This window comes from Musca domestica, unplaced genomic scaffold (genome assembly GCF_030504385.1).
Source record: "Musca domestica strain aabys unplaced genomic scaffold, Musca_domestica.polishedcontigs.V.1.1 10, whole genome shotgun sequence".
NCBI lineage: Eukaryota > Metazoa > Arthropoda > Insecta > Diptera > Muscidae > Musca > Musca domestica.
In genome coordinates this window covers 13,534,666-13,557,957 of record NW_026712115.1, presented here as the reverse complement: position 1 = coordinate 13,557,957, position 23,292 = coordinate 13,534,666, and the positions used below count along the sequence as shown (strand labels likewise).

General features: G+C 33.5%; 1 protein-coding gene across 1 annotated transcript in view; it reads right to left on the bottom strand.

Annotated features, from left to right (window-relative positions):
• Positions 1-470: 470 nt before the first annotated feature.
• LOC101891836 (high affinity cAMP-specific and IBMX-insensitive 3',5'-cyclic phosphodiesterase 8) overlaps positions 471-23,292 on the bottom strand; it is an 83,207-nt gene continuing 60,385 nt past the window's right edge. The window contains exons 3-5 of the mRNA XM_011296248.3: positions 16,203-16,755; positions 801-885; positions 471-535 (exon numbers count right to left, since the gene is read on the bottom strand). Of these exons, the coding sequence (XP_011294550.1) occupies positions 507-535; positions 801-885; positions 16,203-16,490 (402 nt within the window). The 5' untranslated portion in view covers positions 16,491-16,755 and the 3' untranslated portion in view covers positions 471-506. The remainder of the gene's footprint in view (positions 536-800; positions 886-16,202; positions 16,756-23,292) is intronic.

Below are 23,292 nucleotides of genomic sequence, written 5' to 3'. Positions count from 1 at the left end.
TCTGAATGCTGTTCCATTACTGTTTGCAATATTTGTGCGTGGGAGAGAAAATCATTTCAATACAAGTTACTCAGTAATTTTACCGGAAAAGTAATCGTTATCGTTGTCGAACATTGCATTTTATGAAGATTAAAAAAGAAAAAAAAAACAAATTTGAAGAACTATCCTTGGATTTGGACGAAAATAAGTGAACTCTAAAATGAGCTACAACAGCACCAAATAAATTTCCCTCATAAGTGACTATTGAAAAACTAATCTAGCGATATTTTCTTTAGGGATTGCATCACACAAGTCTTGTAGCGGAAAAAGAATACTACAGCCACTCGATTTCAAATCAATCATTTCATAAATCCAATGGATATTATTTGACGTATACGCTATGAACATGGCATATGAAATCAAATAAATACGTTAATCTAAACGTACTTTAAGTTCCCTTTTAGAACGATTTGATTTGCTAGGTATTAGCGATATTTCAATTGTTAATAAAATACTCGTACGATAAATCAGCACTGCTCAAGACCGGAAGAGTCGGCTAAAGAGAAGAGATAAGAGAAATTTAATATCTTGTTTTTATTTGTATTTATTGTTAAATTCTAGTAGATCTGGAACAGAGAATATATTGGAATACAATAACTAAGCAGATAATTGTGGAGCAGAGCGAAGCGCGTCGGGATTATCTTCAGCACATTGCCATACGATGTTTGCTTGCATTGCAGACTATTTCTTTTGTTATAAATTTGGGGTTTAACGACTATCGGAACAATCATCCTAAATAAATCTTTTATGCTTTTACTTACTTCCAGTGGCCCGTCGGACGACAGTGTGTGTAAAATTGCCCAATGCTGCAACAGTTACAATGGAATCTTTCTTTCCACTGCTCATCTGAAACGTAAACAAATAAAAAATTGAAATGTGTATATTAAAAATGAGTAATTTAAAATGTGTATATAAAAAAATGTTTTTGTCATAGGAGTTATTTTTAGATAACTCCTGGGGAGGATATATCTAGACAAAAATCAAGAAATTAATGAAGATTTAGAGCTCTCAATTGAGGGATTGAGGGCTTCGAAACCATAGTGTTCCCTGATTTACCCCTTGGTAAATGTTACCATCTACCTTTTTGTTTTGAAACAACAATAAAACCACGGTATTTCAAATAAAATACCAACACAGTTTTTTTTTAATTAGCAACACTGCTCTTTATTTAATAAAAATATTTGTTTAATGTTGATCTATTCCAGAACCTGCAAATCTATCAGCGTTCGAAAATAAACAGTACACAAACATAGTGTACTGTACCGGTACAGCATCACAAAAAAAATTTAGCGGTAGTATACCGGTACACTACCACTAAAAAATATTTTAGTGATACTGTACCGGAACTCAACGATGATCGTAGTGTACCGCAGTTGGAGCGCTAAAAAATCGTAGTGTACCAAATGCACCACATTAAAAAAATTATATCATAAAACTGATTTTAAACTCCTTTGCCATACTTTGTATAATACTTAGTTTTTTACACCTACATTCATTGATTTTTCGGTATCACAAAATTATTTGCAAATACCCTTTATCCTTTTTATTCTTTCTACCTATTCCCATATTTTCCTACTCTCTTCAATTTCGTAACCAATACGATTTCGTAGTGCTCTGACTGCAGTACACCAAGTTTTTTAGAGCTCCGACTGCGCTACAGTACGATTCTCGTTGTGCTCCGGTACAGTATCAATAAAATATTTTTTAAGCGTTGTGCTCCGGAACGATACATTATCTTGGGCACACAAACATTTTGGCCGCAGACCTTGGACATTCCAACAGGACTCAGCACCATTGCACTCAGCACGCATCAACCAAGAATGGTTATAAAATGAGGTTCCTCGCTTCATTGCCGGCGCGCAATGGCTACCTAAATCTCCGGATTCCAATCCGTTGGATCCGTTGTGTCTGGAGTATTTTAGAAAGCATGGTTAGCGCTAAAAAATACCAAAGTGTTGATTACCTCAAGCAAGCGCTTCGCCGGGAAATGAGCCAAAATACCGCTGAGCAACATTCGGGCAGCGTGTGACGGTTTCATTGGCCGTTTGAAGGCCATAATTCGTGCCAAAGGTGACCAATTCGAACAAATCTAAACTTATTCTGAAATTTGATGCCATTTCCGACATTTTTTCTTTCATCAATTAAATTAAAAAAAAAAAAACAAGTAAAAAAACATTAATTTCGGCTGGGCCAAACTTTTAATACCCTCCACCTTATGGTAAAGGAAACATTAGAAGAAATGTGGCAAAAACCATTAAAATGCCGAATATCGGAGGTACCGTTATATGGGGGCTATACCAAATCGTGGACCCTCGACTTAGAATTTTATACAGGGGCAACACTGTATATTTACGACGAATATTTAACGATGTTACAAACGGAATGACAAAGTTAATATACCCTCCTTTCCAAGGTGGATATATATATATATATATATATATATATATATATATATATATATATATATATATATATATATATCGGTACCACAAAATTATTTGCAAATACCCTTTTTCCTTTTTATTCTTTCTACCTATTCCCATATGCATGCATCAACAACCGAAGGCATCTGAGAACGGTTAAGGAATTTTGATAGAAATTGAAAAAGCCTTCATAGTATTTGTTATTATTTCACATAAAATCACAAAATATTTTCTTTTGTATTTACTACTGGCTATGCATGCCCTTATTTAATTCCCGATTTATGTTATGTGAAGTACTTCTTCTTCTTCTTGGACATCAAAGTCTGAAATCTGATGAGAAATTCTATCATGTGAATGTATGTAAAACAAATCTATATATATAAAAGAAAGTTGTGTTAGTTACTACGCTTATAACTTAAGAACCGCTGAACTGATTTTAACGATTCATACAAATTCGGAATTGTCTCCTGTCCGAAAAGGATAATATACAAAAAAATCGCGTAAAAATGTGATATATTTACATTTTCATTTTGACTTTTGGAATGTACAATAGTAATGTTTTATTTTGCATGATTTTTTTCCATTTTGACTTACTTTTTTCTAATGTACATTTGTAGTGTTTTTTATATATTTTTTTTTTTTTTTAATTTGAATATTAATATTATTATTTAATTGACTTAATTTCTTGAGAACTAAATTGATGGAGGGTTACATGTGGTGGCGAAACGGAATAGATGATATCGAAATAATTTAACGCGATCACACCAAAGTTAAAGAAAATTACTTTTTCAAAATCGCTAAAAAATCACGAAAAAGACATCTCATTGCAAAAATTCTCAAATCGGGAAAATATCGAAAACAATTTTCATTTGAAAATAACAGTACATTCTATTGACAAACTTTGTTAGGATCTTTAAACAGTTGCTGTAAAAAATCAGCGAACAAGTTGAAGATTTTTTCAGTTTGTTATTCTTCTTTTCTCATTTTTTTGTTCAATTTGTATTATCATATTGAATTCAGTGGATTTTTTGTGAACAAAATAAAGAATAGTTTTTCACTATATACAATAAATAGGATGTTAACTGACATCTACCTTTCAACTCCAGGGCCTACATCGTGGTTCAGCTGGAAGATGCGCACACATTTAAGCAAACAAAAATGACCGAAAAAGACTAATGGGGCTCATTTCAAAGCGTGGACCTACTTCTTTCATGTGACAATAATCCATCCAATGAGAGCTCAAAATGCTATTTTTTTGGGAGTACAATCAGTAAAATACTAAATATAAAGGGTGCAAAATAGTAGAGCGAATGTGACTTTTAGTAAGAAAAGGATTTCTATCTTTGCAAAAATTCTTCCCGAACATTCAAGATACCTTAAATCGCTTTTGCAGGTCATGATTTCTTCTATTTTTGGCACTTATTTGACATCTTTGTTTCTAAGGGGGTAGAGAACCTCTTCGCATAATATTTTCGGAGTAGGGCCCATATTGGTTTTGACCACATTCATCAATTGATTTGGCTAAAAAATTGTATTTATGCTACCCTGGGGAACCATCATACAGATAATTGCCACATAGAAGTTTATTAAAGTAAAGTCCCCACATTGGAGTATCCACGAGTCCACTCTTACATCTAATGTGTGGTCAGAAAAGAAAAAGTTGTATTCTATTGAATTTGTAACCCCCAAGAGAATATTGGTTGGGAACGTAGATTTGGGATGTACATCTATATGAAATAAATTGTGAAAACATGAACACATTACAAATATAAGAAAGTAGCATGGGACTGAACATTTGTTGAATCGTCATTGAATTATACTATGATGAAAAATATGGACTTTATGGGGTCTCAAACTTACAATTTAAATGGCAAATAAAATTAATTCCCATCTTACGGTAATGTATGTAAAATAGCTATATTTTTGATTTGGCTTCTATTTGTCATATTGGATTATAAGGGGTAGAAGAAAGTTTTCAATGTAGGTCGATGTTTCGGAGTAGTGCCCATATAAAGGTACCTCCTGATTTTACCATATTTTAAAGGATTTGGATAAAAATGTGTATTTGGGGGGTGAAAATCTTCCACAAAAATTTCAACATATCTACAAATTTTAGAATTTTCTCCATATAATAGTACCCCCTCAAGTCCACCCTTTTGCGGACAAACAGACCGACATGGTTAGGGGGACTTATGAGGACTCTAATGCACAATCTAAGGCGTTAATGGGTTAAAAAAGCAATTAACTTTGGCTATTCTCAAATCATTATGAGGTGTACAAAATACAGTAAATTCCAAATTACTGCTCATTTGACTGGAAAATTTTTGCCATACTAAAAATTAATTTGATCCCTTACATGGGGATAAGGTTGATATATACTTTTCAATAGATTTGTATAGCACATCCACTCATTTGAAGCTCACGGTTTAAATATGGGTACAGGTATTTTAAAACACTTTTAATGGACCAGAACGTGAACTCTTATTGTCATATCTGTGAATAATTGTGCTTTAACAAATATACATAATAGACAAAAACTACGGGCCGGCAACGCGGACCGGGCCAGCTAGTTTTTTATAAATTAAAAAAAAAAACAGTTTTTAATATTCAAAAAAAAAATGTAACTCATTTTGCCAATAGGTTAAGTGAACCAAAGGCAGAAACTACATATACGATTTTCTGCTATAGTCAAATCAAATACCAATTTTAAACCAATTCTCTTGAAAATATAACTAAAACCATTAGATATCAACTATTCGAAGGTACCGCTATATGGGGATATAAGATAACTTGGATCTATTTAGCCAATCCACTGCCACGGAGTAAGAACCTAAAATGTGAATCAGAGTACTAAATATCCGGTGGTGCCGTTCCATGGGAAAATGTGGACCTAAACAGACAATGTGGTGACAGAGGAGGTAAAGTCTATTAAGAATTCTAAGTACCGCATTTGAAACAATGTGCCTTAATTTGCGATGGGAAAAAGTAGAGCGACATGGCACATTTACGAACTTAACCTGTTTGCTGACAATTAGCCTTCTATATCAATTCGTTCGAATTGTGACTGTCAGACAGACGGTCACAGATAAATCGACTTTGAATTCTACGCTCACCAAAAATATATATACTTTGAGGGGTCTAACATGAGTATTTCGAGGATGGACAAACGGTATTGTAGTGCTGGCAAAAATAATGTCAGTTGAGGTTATGATCATTAAATATTTATCGAATTAACATATTTGATATTAGACGCATATAAAATTACATATGTGTAGTAGAGGTTATTATTGCGTTCAACGGATAACTTAAACAAATCTATATCTTCCATGTACAAAAAACCAATTGTTGTTCGTTGGTAATTGAATTAGTTGAGAACGGCTGGACCGAATTGCATAATTTTTTTACAAACTTTCTTCATACCCGCAGTTAGGTTTTTATAGAAAGAAATATTGACCACGCCTACTTTTACGCCCACTATTTCGATTTACTAAATTCCTTATATTTTTGCCAAAATATTGGAGATATCGGTTTGAAAATTATTACACGAGATGCTCAACCTTATGTATTTCTTTGGGGGCTGAGGAACCGAATTCGCCTATTTATATATATATAAATCGAATGTCGTTCGTAGGTAATTGCATCAGTTGAAAACGACTGAACCGAAATGAACAATTTTTTTTTATAAATGTTCGTCCTACCCAGAGTTAGGTTAATATGCAAAGAAAAGTTGAGCACGCCCATTTTTTCGATTTACTTAAAATTCATATATATATGGTAAAATAATGTAGATATCTGTTTGAAAATTACTATTGACTCTCCCTCCAAGCCTAAGTATCTATTTAGAGTCAAAGGAACTAGCCAAAAGTATAGTTACACATCAATTGACAAGGGTTGAGCCGATTTTCTTACGGTTATTTGCAATTACAACGCAAAAAACCTCTAAAAAATTGCGAAACTGGAAAAATCGCAAGTTGTCTTTTGATATGGAATCTTGTATAGAATTCTTTAGAATGCTATTGAAATTGAAAATTATCAATTATCATAAATCATGCTAAAATTTCAATTCTGATTAGGAAATACTTCACAAACATTAAAACACTCAAAATCTTAACGTACTTTTATATTGCAGCTATGCCAAATGGGGAACCAATAGGTAACAGTTATTGCCGGTATGGATTTAAAATTACATATAGGTTCATAGATTAACATAAATATTGCGAATTAATTGCGATTAAAAGGACACAGGAGTTAACCCTGATCTATAATACATAAGGTTGATAAAACGAAATACCTTACAACATGGTCTTCTAAAAGTTACGAATTCAAAATTACCTTTGATTTGGAAAATGTTGCTAAGGTCTTCGTATTATACTAATAATTAAGGTTTGAAATTAAGTACGATAATATAACCAATATAAAGAGGTTCTGGTGAATAGGAAATAAATCATAAATTTGAATTTTGTTGCAATTTTTCTGACAAGAGATTCATAACCTCGAAAATGCTTTTGGATCCTTCAAAATACTCAATTCGGCAGGTTATGTGGGTTAAACCAGTATTAAAAAATTGGACTTAACTGTACTGAAATCATCAAATGCCAAATTAGAGCACATTTGGTCGAAGAATATTAGAAGATAATATTATATGAGAGCTATATCTAAATGAGGACAAATATACCCTTTTTGTAACATCAATCATCCTAAGAATAATATGAAAGCCTGCACAAAGTTTCGAAGACGCATATTGAATATGGCGACCGCTATAGTAATTGCAAATGGCTACCAGAGGCACACGGACATAATTTAATCGACAAAGATGTCTGCTCTTTTACATACCGTCTGGGGTCCCTAACTTTTATAAATCGGTGACACCTTATTTTCAATAGTCCGGCAATTTTTAGATAGACTGTAAGCCAAAACTTTTATGGAAATTTAGGTTTTAAAAAAAAAGAAAAGCTAAACGTTTACAACTTATATGAGACTCCTAAAAATATGCATTAAACACTAATACTATGGGTCAACACGCGGTCCGGGTCAGCTAGCAGTATTATAACAGAAATAGTATAAATAACACACGTTCATAAAACAGAACAAGCTTAATAAAAACAAATACATTTTTTCCTATACCAAAGAATGTAACAAATCGCCTTTTAAAATTAACAAATTATACTAAAATGAAATGAAATGAAGCAATTTTTAATTGCTAATATTAAACCACTTCTTCAGTATTTTGCATAGGAAAATGTCAAACAAAATAAATGATATTGTTGTTGTTTTTTTAATATTACGATGTTTTTTTTTTTAAATATTAAAAAAAACAAGTTAAAAAGTATCAGTCGGTATTGCCGACAGATATATACCCTCAGCCTATGTTCGATTAAATAATCAAAATATATTTGACTAGTGTTACAATTATTCAAACGTTTTACCCTCTATGGAGCAGGTTCCGTAGGAATGGGTAAATATTGTCTATTTCGTATCGGACCCCAAAATATGATATAAATATTCCGACGTTCCTGGTATGGATTTTATCGACTAGCTCCTTCACTATGCATGAGATATGTAATAATTTTTAGAAAATGTTAAAATATGCGTGATGTACAAGATAGAGTCTACCGAAATGTTTCACTTTTATACTTCATCTGATACAAATAAAAAAAATTGAGCGAAATATTTGGCAACAATAAAATAAAGGATATTAATGTCCAATTTTATGCGAAATCATAAATTCCGATAAATTTCATATTCATATCAGGCTTCTTGTTTAGAGAAATATTTGAGCATAGCAAGTAGTAAAGAATTGCTAAATTGTTTCGAAAGTTATGACAGATAAAATTATTGAAAATTGTGACCCCAGAAGGGGTTGGCAGATATATATTAACTTCACAACCGATCTTGTGTTAGCAAAAATATTTGTGTGTGTGAAATTTGAGGAGAGTTGGATGTTTATTTCGCTTTATTTGGGCTTTCGTTTTTCAAAATCTTGAACCCTATGTATGGGGGAGAACAAATGGTTCGATGTATACCACCTTTATAACAGATCTTGTGTTGATAGAAATGTAGGGATGTGCCAAGTCTAAATGGAATCGGATGTTAATTTGGCGTTTTATTAGCTTCATGGGTATTCAAAATTTCGACACTTTGTGGGGGAGGTACCAGAAGGAGTGTGTGTATAAAATGATTGAGATGCGTAAAATTTAAAGACTATCGGACTCTTACTTCACATTTTATAAGAGTTTTAATTATCCAAAATTTTGACCCTTTGTGGGGGAGGTCCCTGATGGAGTGGACCGATATTGTCCATTTTCGCACATGACCTAGCACTGATGAAAATATTAGGATTCGCAAAGTTCCAGCAAAATCGGATTATCCTTTCTCTTTTTGTGCAATAATTATTTTTTGAAAAGTTCGACCTTTTGTGGGGGAGGTACAAGATGGAGTGGGCCGATACATTCAATTTTCGCACCAGACCTTGGACTAATAAAGTTATTGGGATGTGTGAAATTTGAAGACTATCGGACTCTTACATCACATTTTATAAGAGATTTAATTATCCAAAATGTTGACCCTTTGTGGGGGAGGTCCCTGATGGAGTGGACCGATATTGTCCATTTTCGCACATGACCTAACACTGATGAAAATATTAGTATTCGCAAAGTTCCATAAAAATCGGATTATCCTTTCTCTTTCTGTGCAATAAATTATTTTCTTTGAAAATTTTGACATTTTGTGTGGGGGGTACCAGAAGGAGTGGACCGATATTGCCCATCTCCGAACTCGATCTAAGTTTGACAAAAATATTACGATGTACCAAGTTTGGATCAAATCGAATACTCCCTTCGAGAGTTATCGTGCGCACCAGCCAGACAGACAGACAGACAGACGGACGGACGGACGGACGGACGGACATCGGTAGATCGACTCCAAATGTTCTGAAACGGATTTGGTCCAAAGAGACCTAGGGTCTAAAACCATTATTTCGACTAGGCACGTTTTGACCGTATCAAATGATATATACCCTCTGTAGCCATATGGCTGAGGGTATAATAAATCGGGAATTAAATAAGGGCATGCATAGCCAGTAGTAAATATTTTTTTTTTCTAAGATACACCCTAATGTGTATACAAAAAAAAAAAAAAAAAAAACTGTGAGAGAATTAAAGTTAAGAACGGAAACACTGGCATCAGCAACATGCGTTTCACAGGATTCTAGTACTGTCGTAGTGATCTCTTTATAATTGAATCAAATCCGGCTAAGGGATTTCTACATGTGCTGTCCTTTATAATATTGAGAACGGTTGTATGTGGGAATGGATGATGGATTTTGTGGTGTGATGACAAAAGCTTCAATTATTTTTCATTTTTTCAAAAATAATTTAATTGATTTATTAAACCTGTGACAGTCATATTTTTAAGAACACACTTTATCGTTTTTCATGGTTTAAGGTTATAGATGTTTTCCTTGTGCAATATGTTTGATCAGTGAATTACACATTGCATATACAAAAGTATTATTATTAGTATATATTTTCGGTATTTTGAAGTTTTCGTCCACCGAGTCGGTTACGATATCTAAATATAAATAAACACTTTTTTAAATGTTTTAAATGGCTTTAAACTTAAACTTAGAAACTTATTTGATGGACTTAGCACATGTATCAAAATCAGCGGCCAATTATTAGTATTGAAAGTGCTTGGCAACATTCTTCACTACAAGAAGCTGTTATGTGGTACAATTGAATTAAATTAACCTTTTAACGGAGATTTTGGTGGCAATTGTGCGCTGGAAATGAAGCGAGGAAACTCATTTTGTATCCATTATTGGTGTTTTCTCATCGGAGAAAACCAAATTCGGCAATTCACTACTTTCGGCCAAGCGAAGCAACTCTTTAGCTTTCTTCAGTCTATTTTCTCTCTGTTGCAGTGTAATTTCTTGCAATTTTTGGAATTTCAAAGGTTTTACGCCGAGCTCATTTTTCAATATTTGCCGAATGGCTCACGAGCCATTTTTCGGCCACTGCGACTGCGGGTTTCGATCAAGTTGCTTCTTTACTTTTCCAACTATTTCTGCTGATGTTGCTGTTTTCTTCCATCCACTTCCATGACGTCGTGCTACGCTACCAGTATCACGGTAACGAGCGATGACACAAAAGATTTGTTCACATTGAAACGCTGGAGTGTTCCAACAATAGCCACTTGTGGTTTTCCAGCCAAATATAAAGAAATCACACTATGACGCTTGAATTCCATCACGAATAACTTTTTTTCAGGAAAATTCTCACCAAAAGCTTTTGTACGCTTGTAAAAAATATAATGAGCTGTCACTGGAATAATTTCAACAGCTGTCGGAGGAATGGCTTAGAAATGACAGCAGTCTGAAGTTGGTTGCAGCCATGGTACAATGATATCAAGGTAGGGCTATGATACCACATGATTTTAATTTTTTTTTATTTTCTTGGCTTAATATGTCATCTTTATTTGTTTATGTATGTGTTTTCTTTTCAATAACAAAAAAATTGTTCAGAAAATATTGAAATTCGGGTGTTTTCAAAATGTTTATTTCAACGTATGCATCGACAAAATCTAAAGTTTTTGTTGCGAAATAATCCTTTAGAGAAAATAAATGCATCAAGTTGTTTGATTTTTTATTGTTTTGATACTAATTCTGACATTACAAGCCAAACAGGTAGACCTCCATACTTGCAATTTTTTCAAAATTGGCCTACCTTCTCTTCATTGTACCATGGTTGCAGCTTTTTCATATCACCCTGTTGACCCATAAGTTATGTACCCCATATTAAGTATTTCAATAATTTTAACCTCAACTTTTAAGGAAATTTTAGAAATTTGGTATTATAAATTCCTGATAATAGAAGTAGTATATAACACTTGAATACCAGATTTGAGATTTTAAAGTGTTATATACTAAATTTGTTTGTAGTCGTTGAAGATTGTTGAAGATTGTTGATTGCTTAAGTCTGTAGTACTTCCCTTTTGCTTTAACTTCATATTACTTTCTATTACAGAGAGTAGTTTTTTCAAATCGGCCTCTCAGCTCTTTCATCCCAGTGAAGGGAATAGTCAGTTGGCCTTTTCATCTCCAATTCAAATTTCTTCAAATACTCATAACTTATTGTAAAGCTGCAAACACAGAAAACCACATTCCATATACGCTTTTACATTTCATTAATTAGTGTTGCAGTACGTTTACATATAAATGGGTTAGCCTATTGGATTTGGATTAAAATTGTCATATCCACCATTAATACTTCAAATAAATCCTCTTGAAGTCTGTTAACTCTGCGAAAAGTTCTACCGTAAACATCACATTAGATAGACATATATACTTAATTATCTTATTATTTTGAATTCTGAACAGGAGGTTATGAGCATGATACAATGATGCTAGGCACGGTAGGCTAACTTTGAAAAAATTGAAAGAATACAGGTCTACCTGTCAAAAAACCAAACAACTTGTTGCATTGATATTGAATAAATAAATGGAAATCGCGAAAACTGAATAAAAGGTAAAAGTTTCTTTAAAAATCATGATCTGTATATCTCTAAAGGTTTATTTCGCTACAAAAAATTTAGATTTTGTATATGCATACGTTCCCCAAAGCGTTTTGAAAACACCCGAACTTGAATATTTTCTGAACAATTTTTATATTATTGAAAAAATACCCATATATAAATAAAATTGACATATTAAACCAAGAAAAAAAATTAAAATCATATTAGATATAATAGCCCATTATTGTGCCATGGTTATAATCATGGCTCAATCAGAAAGGTTGTTTAAAAAATGCAACTCTGTACCGGAGCCTTATAGTGTCAAATAGGCTTTTAAACATGCAGCAATTGGTTTTATTTATTTTAATTTTTTTAACAAAATGCTTATATTAGGGGAAAACCACAAAACATGAATGGAATGTTGGGTTTATTCCCCAAAATTAAATCTGAAATAGCAAGACAATACTGCTTTGTCCAAGATTTAAACATTTTATTGCCCATTAACACTGAAAATATGAATTTCTCCTGTAGCTAAATTTGAAATAATTTCAAATTATTTTATATTTTATTCAATACAATACACACACAGAATAGGGTCACCAAAAGAAAACAAACTGTATTTAGGTGGTAGCTTTGTTCTACCTTCTGTAATTGTGCCATGGTTATCACTATTAGTCTGTTACAGAACTGAAGAATGTTGAAGTTATTACTGCGACAATCGATTTTCCCTTTATGATGTCGAAAAAAAATTTGGAAAAATAGTAGATTCTTGCATGTTCTGGAACACAGCACATGTATATACATAACCGTATTTACTCCTACATGAAAATTTCATTTACTTTTGTGTATAATATTGAGGACAAATAGGATATATATTAGTACGTGTGATATGAATAAGACATTTGTAAATGAAGATTCCACTTTATAATAAATATAGCTATTGCCATTTGTTGCAAAATATTTTCAGATATTAAACTTCATCTGAAATGAAAACTGTGTCATTTCCACATTGCTCATGCCCCTCCACATGTAAAAATTGAGGTATCGATTTGTAATCACGCTACATGCCACAATAATGACACGAACCTCACGAAATTTGGCATTGAGTCAGGGTCAAAATTGAAGCCTTTAGAGATTGAAATCGATCAAAAACAGATTTTTTCATATTTGGTCATACTTATAGACTAAAGTACAAGTTTGGATGGACACTAATATATGTGCTTAAATTTTGTGAATGAAAGATTGAAACTTTTTGATTGTCCAGTTTGAAATTTCCGGTTGTTTGTGTTAGAGTTTGTTGAACCAAAATTTGATTATAGAAAAAAACTTTTTTGTTTACTTACATAAAAGTTTGCTGGTCACATGGTACAATTAAAGAAGGTAGAACAAAGCTATATCCTAAATACATTTTTTTCTTTTGGTGTCCCTATTCTGTCGAAACATATACACAGTTTGTATGCGTGGGGGTGTATCGTTTTGAATAAAAAAGAAAATAATTTGAAATTATTTCAAATTTAGGGACAACAGAAATGCACATTTTCCACATTAACGGGCATCAAAATGTATAATTATGGGATAAAACATATTATCTCTCTATCTTGGATTCAATTTTGTGACGAAACCCCAATATTCCATTCATGTTTTGTGGGTTTTCCGCAATATGAAAATTTTGTGAAAAAAATGTTACATAAACAAAACCAATTGTTGCATGTTTAAAAGTCTATTTAATAATAAGACACCAGTAGAGAGTTGCATTTTCCTAATTTCCTTGAAGCTGAGCAACCTTTCTTGTTGAGTCATGGACGGACAGGCTTTCAATATGTTTTATAACCTTAGCCATATGGCTACAGATGGTATATATCATTTGAACCGCCCAAATCGTGCTTCACCGAAATAAGGGTTTTAGACGCTAGGTCTCTTTGGACCCAATCCGTTTCAGAACATTTGGGGTCTGTGCCAGACAGACAGACGGCCTGGCTGGCACACACGATAACTCTCTATGGAAGTATCTGATCTGGTCCAAACTTGGTATCGATCAACTCTTTCTTCTACTTCCCCCTCAAGAGGTCAAAATTTTCAAAGATAAACATTTTACTGTCCAAAAAAAGAAAGTTTTCCAATTCCTAATATTTGCATCAGTGTTTTGTCAGGTGTAAAAATGGAATATATCAGTCCACTCCTTCTGGCACCTCCTCCTCAAAGGGTCAACATTTTGAATATCCATGAAGCTCATAAAAAGCGAAATTAACATCTGATTCCATTCAGACTTGGTATATCTCAATATTTCCATCAACACAAAATCTGTTATAAAGATGGTAGAGATCGGGCCATTTCTTCTGGTACCTCCCCCACATATAGTTTAAAATTTTGAAAAACATTTTTGCTAACACAAGATTTGTTGTAAAGATGATATATATCTACGCACCCCCTCTGGAACCTCACCTACAAAGGTCCACAATATTTATTATTTTTATCTGTCAAAACTTGCAATATCTAAATGTTTGCGTACCCAAGGCTTTAATACACCCTCCAGAATATTTTCGGGATATTATTCTGCGTTTATTCTGATGCCACGAGCGGAGAGCAACCATCGGCTGTTATGGCGGTCCACACCATCACCTTGGCCGGCGCTTGAGTTCTGGTGGCCAACCGAAGGTGCACTTTTCAGCTGAACTCTCTGGCAACCAAACACGATCATTTTGTTTGTTTACAAACTGCTGGACAACAAATGTTTTCTCATCGGAGAAAACCAAATTCGGCAGCTCACCACTTTCGGCCAAGCGAAGCAACTCTTTAGATCTTTTGAGTCAATTTTCTTTCTGTTGCAGTGTAACTTCTTGTACTTTTTGGAATTTCAATGGTTCAGCTCACGAGTCATTTTTCGGCCACAGCGACGCGGGTTTCGTTCAAGTCGCATCTTTACTTTTCGAACCATTTCTGCTGATGTTGCAGTTTTCTTCCGTCCACTTCCTTGACGTCGAGCTACGCTACCATTATCACGGTAACGAGCGATGGTACGAGACACAAAAGATTTATTCACATTTAAATGTTGGAGTACTCTAACGATAGCCACTTGTGGTTTTCCGGCCAAATATAAAAAATATAACACTATCACGCTTGAATCCCATCTTCTGAAAAATTCTCACCAAAATGCTTTTGTACGCTTGTAAACAATATAATGAGCTATCACTGGAATAATTTCAACAGCTGTCGGGCGAGTGAATTAGAAATGACACCAGTTTGAAGTTGGTTTCAGTTTTTTCATCTCACTCTGTATATTTCAATAATCGAACATTACCTGAGCGTATGCATCTGTAATATGAGACTTTTGATGAACTAATTTCTTGAACAATTTGAAACCTTGGATGATTAAAAATGTGAATTCATGGCAGAAAGACTAGATCACTAATTGTAGTAAATTTGGATGGAATTCGCTGGTATTTGGTAGAAAAATGTTTTGACACATCAATTAGAATCAAATTAACCATATTTGTAATCATTTTTTAAGAAATTGTTTTATTAAAAATTTTATTATAGACACTTTGGTCTCAAATGCTCTAAGATTTTACTTAAAATTACAAGGGATAAAATTTCAGGACTGGACAGGAAACAGTCCAATGAAAATCGTAAGGCCCATTTCACAAATTATTCACTAGTTAGTTATAAATTTCATATATTACGGTAATTCTAATACAACTTATGGCGAAACTGAAGTTGTTTTTAAGTTATTGATTTTAAAAATGGACTTAAAAGTTTGGCTTATTTAGCAAGCAAGGTGCGTAAATTTTGTGACCAAATTTAAAAACCACAAATTTACGCCTCGAAATCATTTGAAGACCTACGAAATTCATCATATTCGAAGGAACTGTTATACGAAGATGTAAAGATACAGCTAATTCATTCAAAACATCATAAATTGCCTGGAAGCGGTATAAGAAACCAATTAAGACCACACATTTGCACAATTTAAAAAAAACAACATTTCAACTAATAAGAAACTGGCAGGCATGCTGCCACGGCTTACACCTCCTCAATTTTGTCTAAAGAATGTTACAAAACAGTTTCCTCTTAATTATCAAATTTTTCTTTTTCTCGAGTGAAGGTACGATTTTGTGTAAAATGTTGCAAAAATTGCAATAATTCTAAGACGGAGCTATAATCTTCGAGCAGTGTCAAAGCCTCGAAAGTAGCAAATGAACTTTTTATTATTTATAATAAAAACACACCTACCTTTTCATAGTCTCCTTCGTTTTTCGTCTGCAGTGGATTGAGAAGAGCCTGGTTGCATAAATCGTCGCCATTGACACAAGCACTACCGCTACCAGTGCCGCTACCACCGCTTCCGTCTCCACCATTTTGTTGGCTGCAACGACGTAGTCGAGACCTTTTTAGTCTGATGCAAAAGAAAATATTCCCATCCTTTTCGGTTGTTGTGGCCACAGTGCCAGCTGTGCCTCCAACCTCGGCCAAGTCCGAAGATCCTGTGTTTCTTGCCAAACTGCTGGGAGAACAACCCATTTTATTGTAAGTTTGTCTAGGCCCTACTACTCCACCGAGCGAGACTTAACATAAAATTCCGCCTTGTTCCTTGAATTCCCCTTTGTGTATTTGAGAAAAATCACTCAAGCATTACTTGATTAGGCCGAAAGCTTTTGTTTACGTCGCCAAGGGGATGTGATGAATGTCACCTTCGCTCGATTCTCTTGAAATCTTCCCGCCATCAATTTCCATAAAAACGCAGTTTACCATCCAGGAGGTTGGGTTTTCAAATGCTGTTCATGTCCTGGAACGGAGAGAAGAAATGAGACAATAGAATTAATTAAGTGTAGAGTGCAAATCAAGGAGTGAATCAATTCTGGTCCATGCTATGATTAAATGACTGTAATTAATTGATATATCATTGTGAACAAACTTGTTTTCCAATTCGCTATAAAGTAATAACTAAGACAGACTATTATGATTTCATAATCCACTTCTCTAATCTGTAAAAAATATGCGTAATGATAGATGCAGTGTTCGCCTTTCCATGCATTTTTGCAAATAAACTACAGATCGCATATATTTCCAATTGAGATGAAAATTTTCACAAATCATTTTTTTTCCCAAGAACGAATCTTTTTGAAATTAGTGTCAATCAAACCACGTTTGTTTAAAGCTCCTTTATGTACAATATATCCCCTATCTTCGTCCGATTTCTGTTCATTAAATTTGTGATACAGCAGTTTACCGACCTAACGAATCAAGGGTAGTTTACTGAATGATAAGTGAGTGAGGCGATGTTGATATCTCCTCAGCGACAAAATAAAAAAACCTTAAACAAAATATAAAAGTCGGGCGGGCCGACTTTATGATTCCATACACCCTTTTGCGTATTTAGTAGAACTTTATATTACAAATAAAAAATATAACAAATCGGATGAATAATATATGGGCGCTACAGCTATATGTGCACCCAATCTTGACATATTTATTTCTAGGCTCAATTTTGTCGTAAGTGCCAAATTCCATTCTATTTGGGCAAATATTACAACGATCTCCATAACATTTGGGAAATGTATGTCTGTGATGTATTTGATATGTTTCTCCAAATATCGTTGTTACAAAGTGCATATTACGGCTGGGGAGGACAAAACTATCAAATCGGATTAACAATATATACGAGAGCTATAGCTATATCTGAATCGATTTCAATCAAATTTTCAGGCCTAATTTGGTCGTATGTGCAAAATTCCATACTATTCGGGCTGATATTACACGTTTGGTGCACAATAAAAAGCAAATCGGAAGAAGCTATATCTACTTGTGCAAAATTTTATTTGTATCGGGAAATAAATGCAATCTTTACTTTGTTTGCAAAAATAAATGGACAGACGGGCATACATACATCGACTGAGAATACAGATCATCAAAAGGAACTATGGGTTTATCTCGTTTGCTTTTGCCTGTTACAAACAAATACACGAAGACATAATACCCTGGCCACCTTCTGGTGTAGAGTATTAAAACAATAAATGTGAATATAATATTGAATACCGAGAATTTCCACCACACCACAGAAAAAAGGATAGCAGAAAAAGGTTGTTGTTAAAAGAAAAATTAAAAATCGTAGATGTTAACAGAGATGGCAAGTTTTGATTCAAAGGAAAATGGAAATAATGTTATTTTTGTAGTTTCAACAGCCGCTGAAAAGCTATATCCAGACATTACTTATACTACAACACAAAGCCAAAGAGTTCCACAAACATACCATATCCAATTATTTTATTGGTAACTTGGATTTAAATTAAAACTATAGTAAAGACATTGTTCAAAGCCTATAATGTTGTTGTTGTTAGTTGTTATTTCAATAGTTTTTGGGTAAATAAGCCTTGTTGTAAATAGTACTCAGTTTAATGATTTTTTCAGTTTAACGAACACGGCTGACATTATATTGTTCATTTATTCAAAAAAAGAAAAAACAAAAAATACTGAGTTAACCCAAATAGGATTCATTGAAAATCGGTTAAAATGTGTATATGTTTCATTCGATTTTAAATCTTAGTCCCCCAAAAGCGTAATGTTCACTAAGAAAAATGATGATTTTCGATACAAGGTGTCGGAGACATCCTAGAAATAGAAATTATTATTGTAATAGATATTATTGTCTCGTCGTCATCCCACTAATTTTGATAAGATTTATAAAGCTTGTGGAGTCAATTCTTCATTAGACCCCAAATTGAAATGTTGCTGAACTATTTTCCGGTTAAATATTTAGGCTTCAAACGAAATAATGATTTTTCAATAAAAATATTTATATAACAAAATTGATGTGCAATCATAAGAAATCATAAAACATTACTATTGGAATTGTATTGCCCAACAAGTTCTGAAACATATTTTATGTCCTAAATACGTTTCATTTTCAAAGTCATTTCCATTTTCTATCGTAAAATTAGTTCATGTTTGGGATGTCAACAAGTGCCTCAATATTTGTTCTCGAATATGCCTTGACACTGATTGGCATCTAAAACACAGTTAATTCTGTTGTTTCTTTCACATCCCCTACCACATTCATATGTCCAGCCAGTGCATTTTAAGCGTTGCGGTCGGATATAAGCAAAAAGATTTAATTAAAAACGTTGATATGTTGGCCACATTCAATTTAATTTCGGAAACAATTGACAGACATCTCTGCGCTGGCAGTGAACATGGTTTATAACACTTTGATTACCCAGGGGAAATAATTGACTGCTAATACTTGTAGGACTAGGTATTTTCATTCAACATGAAAACAATGAACTGTCTACAACTATGAGCAAAATATAAAGTAAAAGAAAGAATTAATGTCTCATCATTTTGAGGTAGCGCATATAAAGTATTCTGATAGTTGGGCTGTTTTGTAGTTTTTCTTTTTATTTGTAAAGAACTACGTTTCTTGAAAGGGGAAAAACACGAGATGTGGTTTAGTTCATATATTAACAATAGTGTGCAGAACATTTCCAACTAGGTTTATTCTGGCATTTTAAACAATACATCAATACGTGCGGAGCTAAAAAATCATTTAAATCGTCCACCACGCTACAGGTTACTATTTGGACCACATAGTCACCGTCAATCATCATATAATGGATTATCTAACCAATTTATGGCAATCATTCCACCCTGTGTCACTTGTAACCGTGAGGATACGTAGTAGAAAGTCTTATGTCGATATTGGATGTTCTTTTTTTCTAGTTTGTCGATTACAATAGGGTTGCTGACTACAAAGAGACTGTTGTGATTTCGAGAGTCGGTGTCTGCAAACGGGGAAACAAGATGAGTGGTCGATGTATCCGTGGTATCCGAGTAAAACAACTCAATTGCAAATAATAGGGTTTTAGTATATTTTAGAATTTACGAAAACAGCTTTCTCACCCCTTATTATACCCTACATCTCAAGGTAGGGTATTATGTTTTTGTGCATTTGTTTGTAACAGGCAAAAGGAAACGAGATAGACCCATAGTTCCTTTTGATTCTGAGTCGTCTGTTTGTCCGTCTGTCCATGTATTTTTGTAAACAAAGTACAGTTCGCATTTATTGCCCTATCCAGATGAAATTTTGAACAAATCATTTGGCCCAAGGACGAACCCTATTGAAGTTGGAGATAATCGGTCAAAATTTAGATATAGCTCCCATACATATCTTCGTCCGATTTGCCTTTTATTGTGCACCAAACGTGTAATATCAGCCCGAATATTATGGAATTTTGCACATACAACCAAATTAGGCCTGAAAATAAGTATAGTAAGTATTTGATCAAAATCGGTTCAGATATAGCTTTAGCTCCTATATATATTGTTCATCCGATTTGTTATTTTTGTCCTCCCCAGCCGTAATATGCACTCTGTAACAACAATATTTGGGGAAATATATCAAATACAGTTCAGAAATATCTTTGCCAAATTTTATCGAGATCGGTTCCGATTTGGATATAGCTCCCATACATATCTTTATCCGATTTCATATTAATTGTGCACCAAATGGGCAGTACAAGTCCAAATTTAAAAGATTTAGTCCTTTGAACTTTAAATTATAATTATAATCATAGCGTGTATGATTGAATTTTCCCATAACAAATTTTAATTGTTATGCGGAGCTCTACTAAATTGGCAAAGTGGTGTAGGGTATCATAAAGTCGGCCCCGCCCGACTTTAAGGCTTTCTTTACTAGTTTTAATATAGAAATGTAACAGAATGTAAATGCTTCTGAAATTTTTAACAAAAAATCACTGAATAATTTGTTGGTATTTTGTGTTCATCCGATTGGTAGTTTGTCACTGTGCGAAGACCAAAAATATATTATATCAAAAATACATTAGACTTAAAACTTTGCATGTTTTGAAAAATGATTTAAACACCATTGCCCAGTGGTTGCGTTCAGGTCCAATTATTTGAAAGGTAAGCCGGAGCAAATACTAAGTACAATTTTGTAGAGTTTCCGTACAATGTCAAAAAACATGCAAAAATTGTGTATGTGTATGCATTTTTTTGAATAATAATCAAAACAATTTTGAAATTCAGAATTTGAAAATTTCAATTTATATTTAACGGATTTGGGGAAAAAAAGATATTAGTTTTTTGCGATAAAAAAGACGTAATCTACCCTATTGTACTATGGTTGGTTCTTAAGGCTTCCGAATTATTCGGTATCCAAATTGAACCCCGCACAAAATTAAATTTTTGGAGATAAAAATATTGTGATAAAAAAAATTGATATTAATTAAGCTAAATCTGTAAATTGGAGAATTGTTTGATCTGCTTGCTAAGACTTGCTTTTTTAGGCAAAAGAATAATTGAATTTAGGTTCACCTATATAAAATCCACCAAATAATTTGAGCTAAGTCAACATAAATTCGAAAAACGAAAAAACACCAACAAATATTTCAACAGCCAATATTTTGACAAAACATGAATATATTTCTAATCAGCAATAAAATATTTATTGTGTTACCTTGTTTAAACGCCTTGATTCAACATATTACCACAGTTTTGGGTGGAAAATGCATATGTTCGGAGCAGGTTACTGTTTTACGGGAATTTGAAAACTCTCTCTTATTGGTAAATTTTACGTTAATTATACTGCATTGGAATTGATCGCAATCTACGAATACACTCTAAACGCGAAATACAATATTTCTAAAATGATTTTATCAACCAACTTCATTGAGTTCGGAAGCTAGAGTGAGCGACGGACGGACATAGAATCGCATGCTGATCACGAATATATATACTACTAGCTGGCCCGGTCCGCGTTGCCGGCCCGTAGTTTTTGTCTATTATGTATATTTGTTAAAGCACAATTATTCACAGATATGACAATAAGAGTTCACGTTCTGGTCCATTAAAAGTGTTTTAAAATACCTGTACCCATATTTAAACCGTGAGCTTCAAATGAGTGGATGTGCTATACAAATCTATTGAAAAGTATATATCAACCTTATCCCCATGTAAGGGATCAAATTAATTTTTAGTATGGCAAAAATTTTCCAGTCAAATGAGCAGTAATTTGGAATTTACTGTATTTTGTACACCTCATAATGATTTGAGAATAGCCAAAGTTAATTGCTTTTTTAACCCATTAACGCCTTAGATTGTGCATTAGAGTCCTCATAAGTCCCCCTAACCATGTCGGTCTGTTTGTCCGCAAAAGGGTGGACTTGAGGGGGTACTATTATATGGAGAAAATTCTAAAATTTGTAGATATGTTGAAATTTTTGTGGAAGATTTTCACCCCCCAAATACACATTTTTATCCAAATCCTTTAAAATATGGTAAAATCAGGAGGTACCTTTATATGGGCACTACTCCGAAACATCGACCTACATTGAAAACTTTCTTCTACCCCTTATAATCCAATATGACAAATAGAAGCCAAATCAAAAATATAGCTATTTTACATACATTACCGTAAGATGGGAATTAATTTTATTTGCCATTTAAATTGTAAGTTTGAGACCCCATAAAGTCCATATTTTTCATCATAGTATAATTCAATGACGATTCAACAAATGTTCAGTCCCATGCTACTTTCTTATATTTGTAATGTGTTCATGTTTTCACAATTTATTTCATATAGATGTACATCCCAAATCTACGTTCCCAACCAATATTCTCTTGGGGGTTACAAATTCAATAGAATACAACTTTTTCTTTTCTGACCACACATTAGATGTAAGAGTGGACTCGTGGATACTCCAATGTGGGGACTTTACTTTAATAAACTTCTATGTGGCAATTATCTGTATGATGGTTCCCCAGGGTAGCATAAATACAATTTTTTAGCCAAATCAATTGATGAATGTGGTCAAAACCAATATGGGCCCTACTCCGAAAATATTATGCGAAGAGGTTCTCTACCCCCTTAGAAACAAAGATGTCAAATAAGTGCCAAAAATAGAAGAAATCATGACCTGCAAAAGCGATTTAAGGTATCTTGAATGTTCGGGAAGAATTTTTGCAAAGATAGAAATCCTTTTCTTACTAAAAGTCACATTCGCTCTACTATTTTGCACCCTTTATATTTAGTATTTTACTGATTGTACTCCCAAAAAAATAGCATTTTGAGCTCTCATTGGATGGATTATTGTCACATGAAAGAAGTAGGTCCACGCTTTGAAATGAGCCCCATTAGTCTTTTTCGGTCATTTTTGTTTGCTTAAATGTGTGCGCATCTTCCAGCTGAACCACGATGTAGGCCCTGGAGTTGAAAGGTAGATGTCAGTTAACATCCTATTTATTGTATATAGTGAAAAACTATTCTTTATTTTGTTCACAAAAAATCCACTGAATTCAATATGATAAT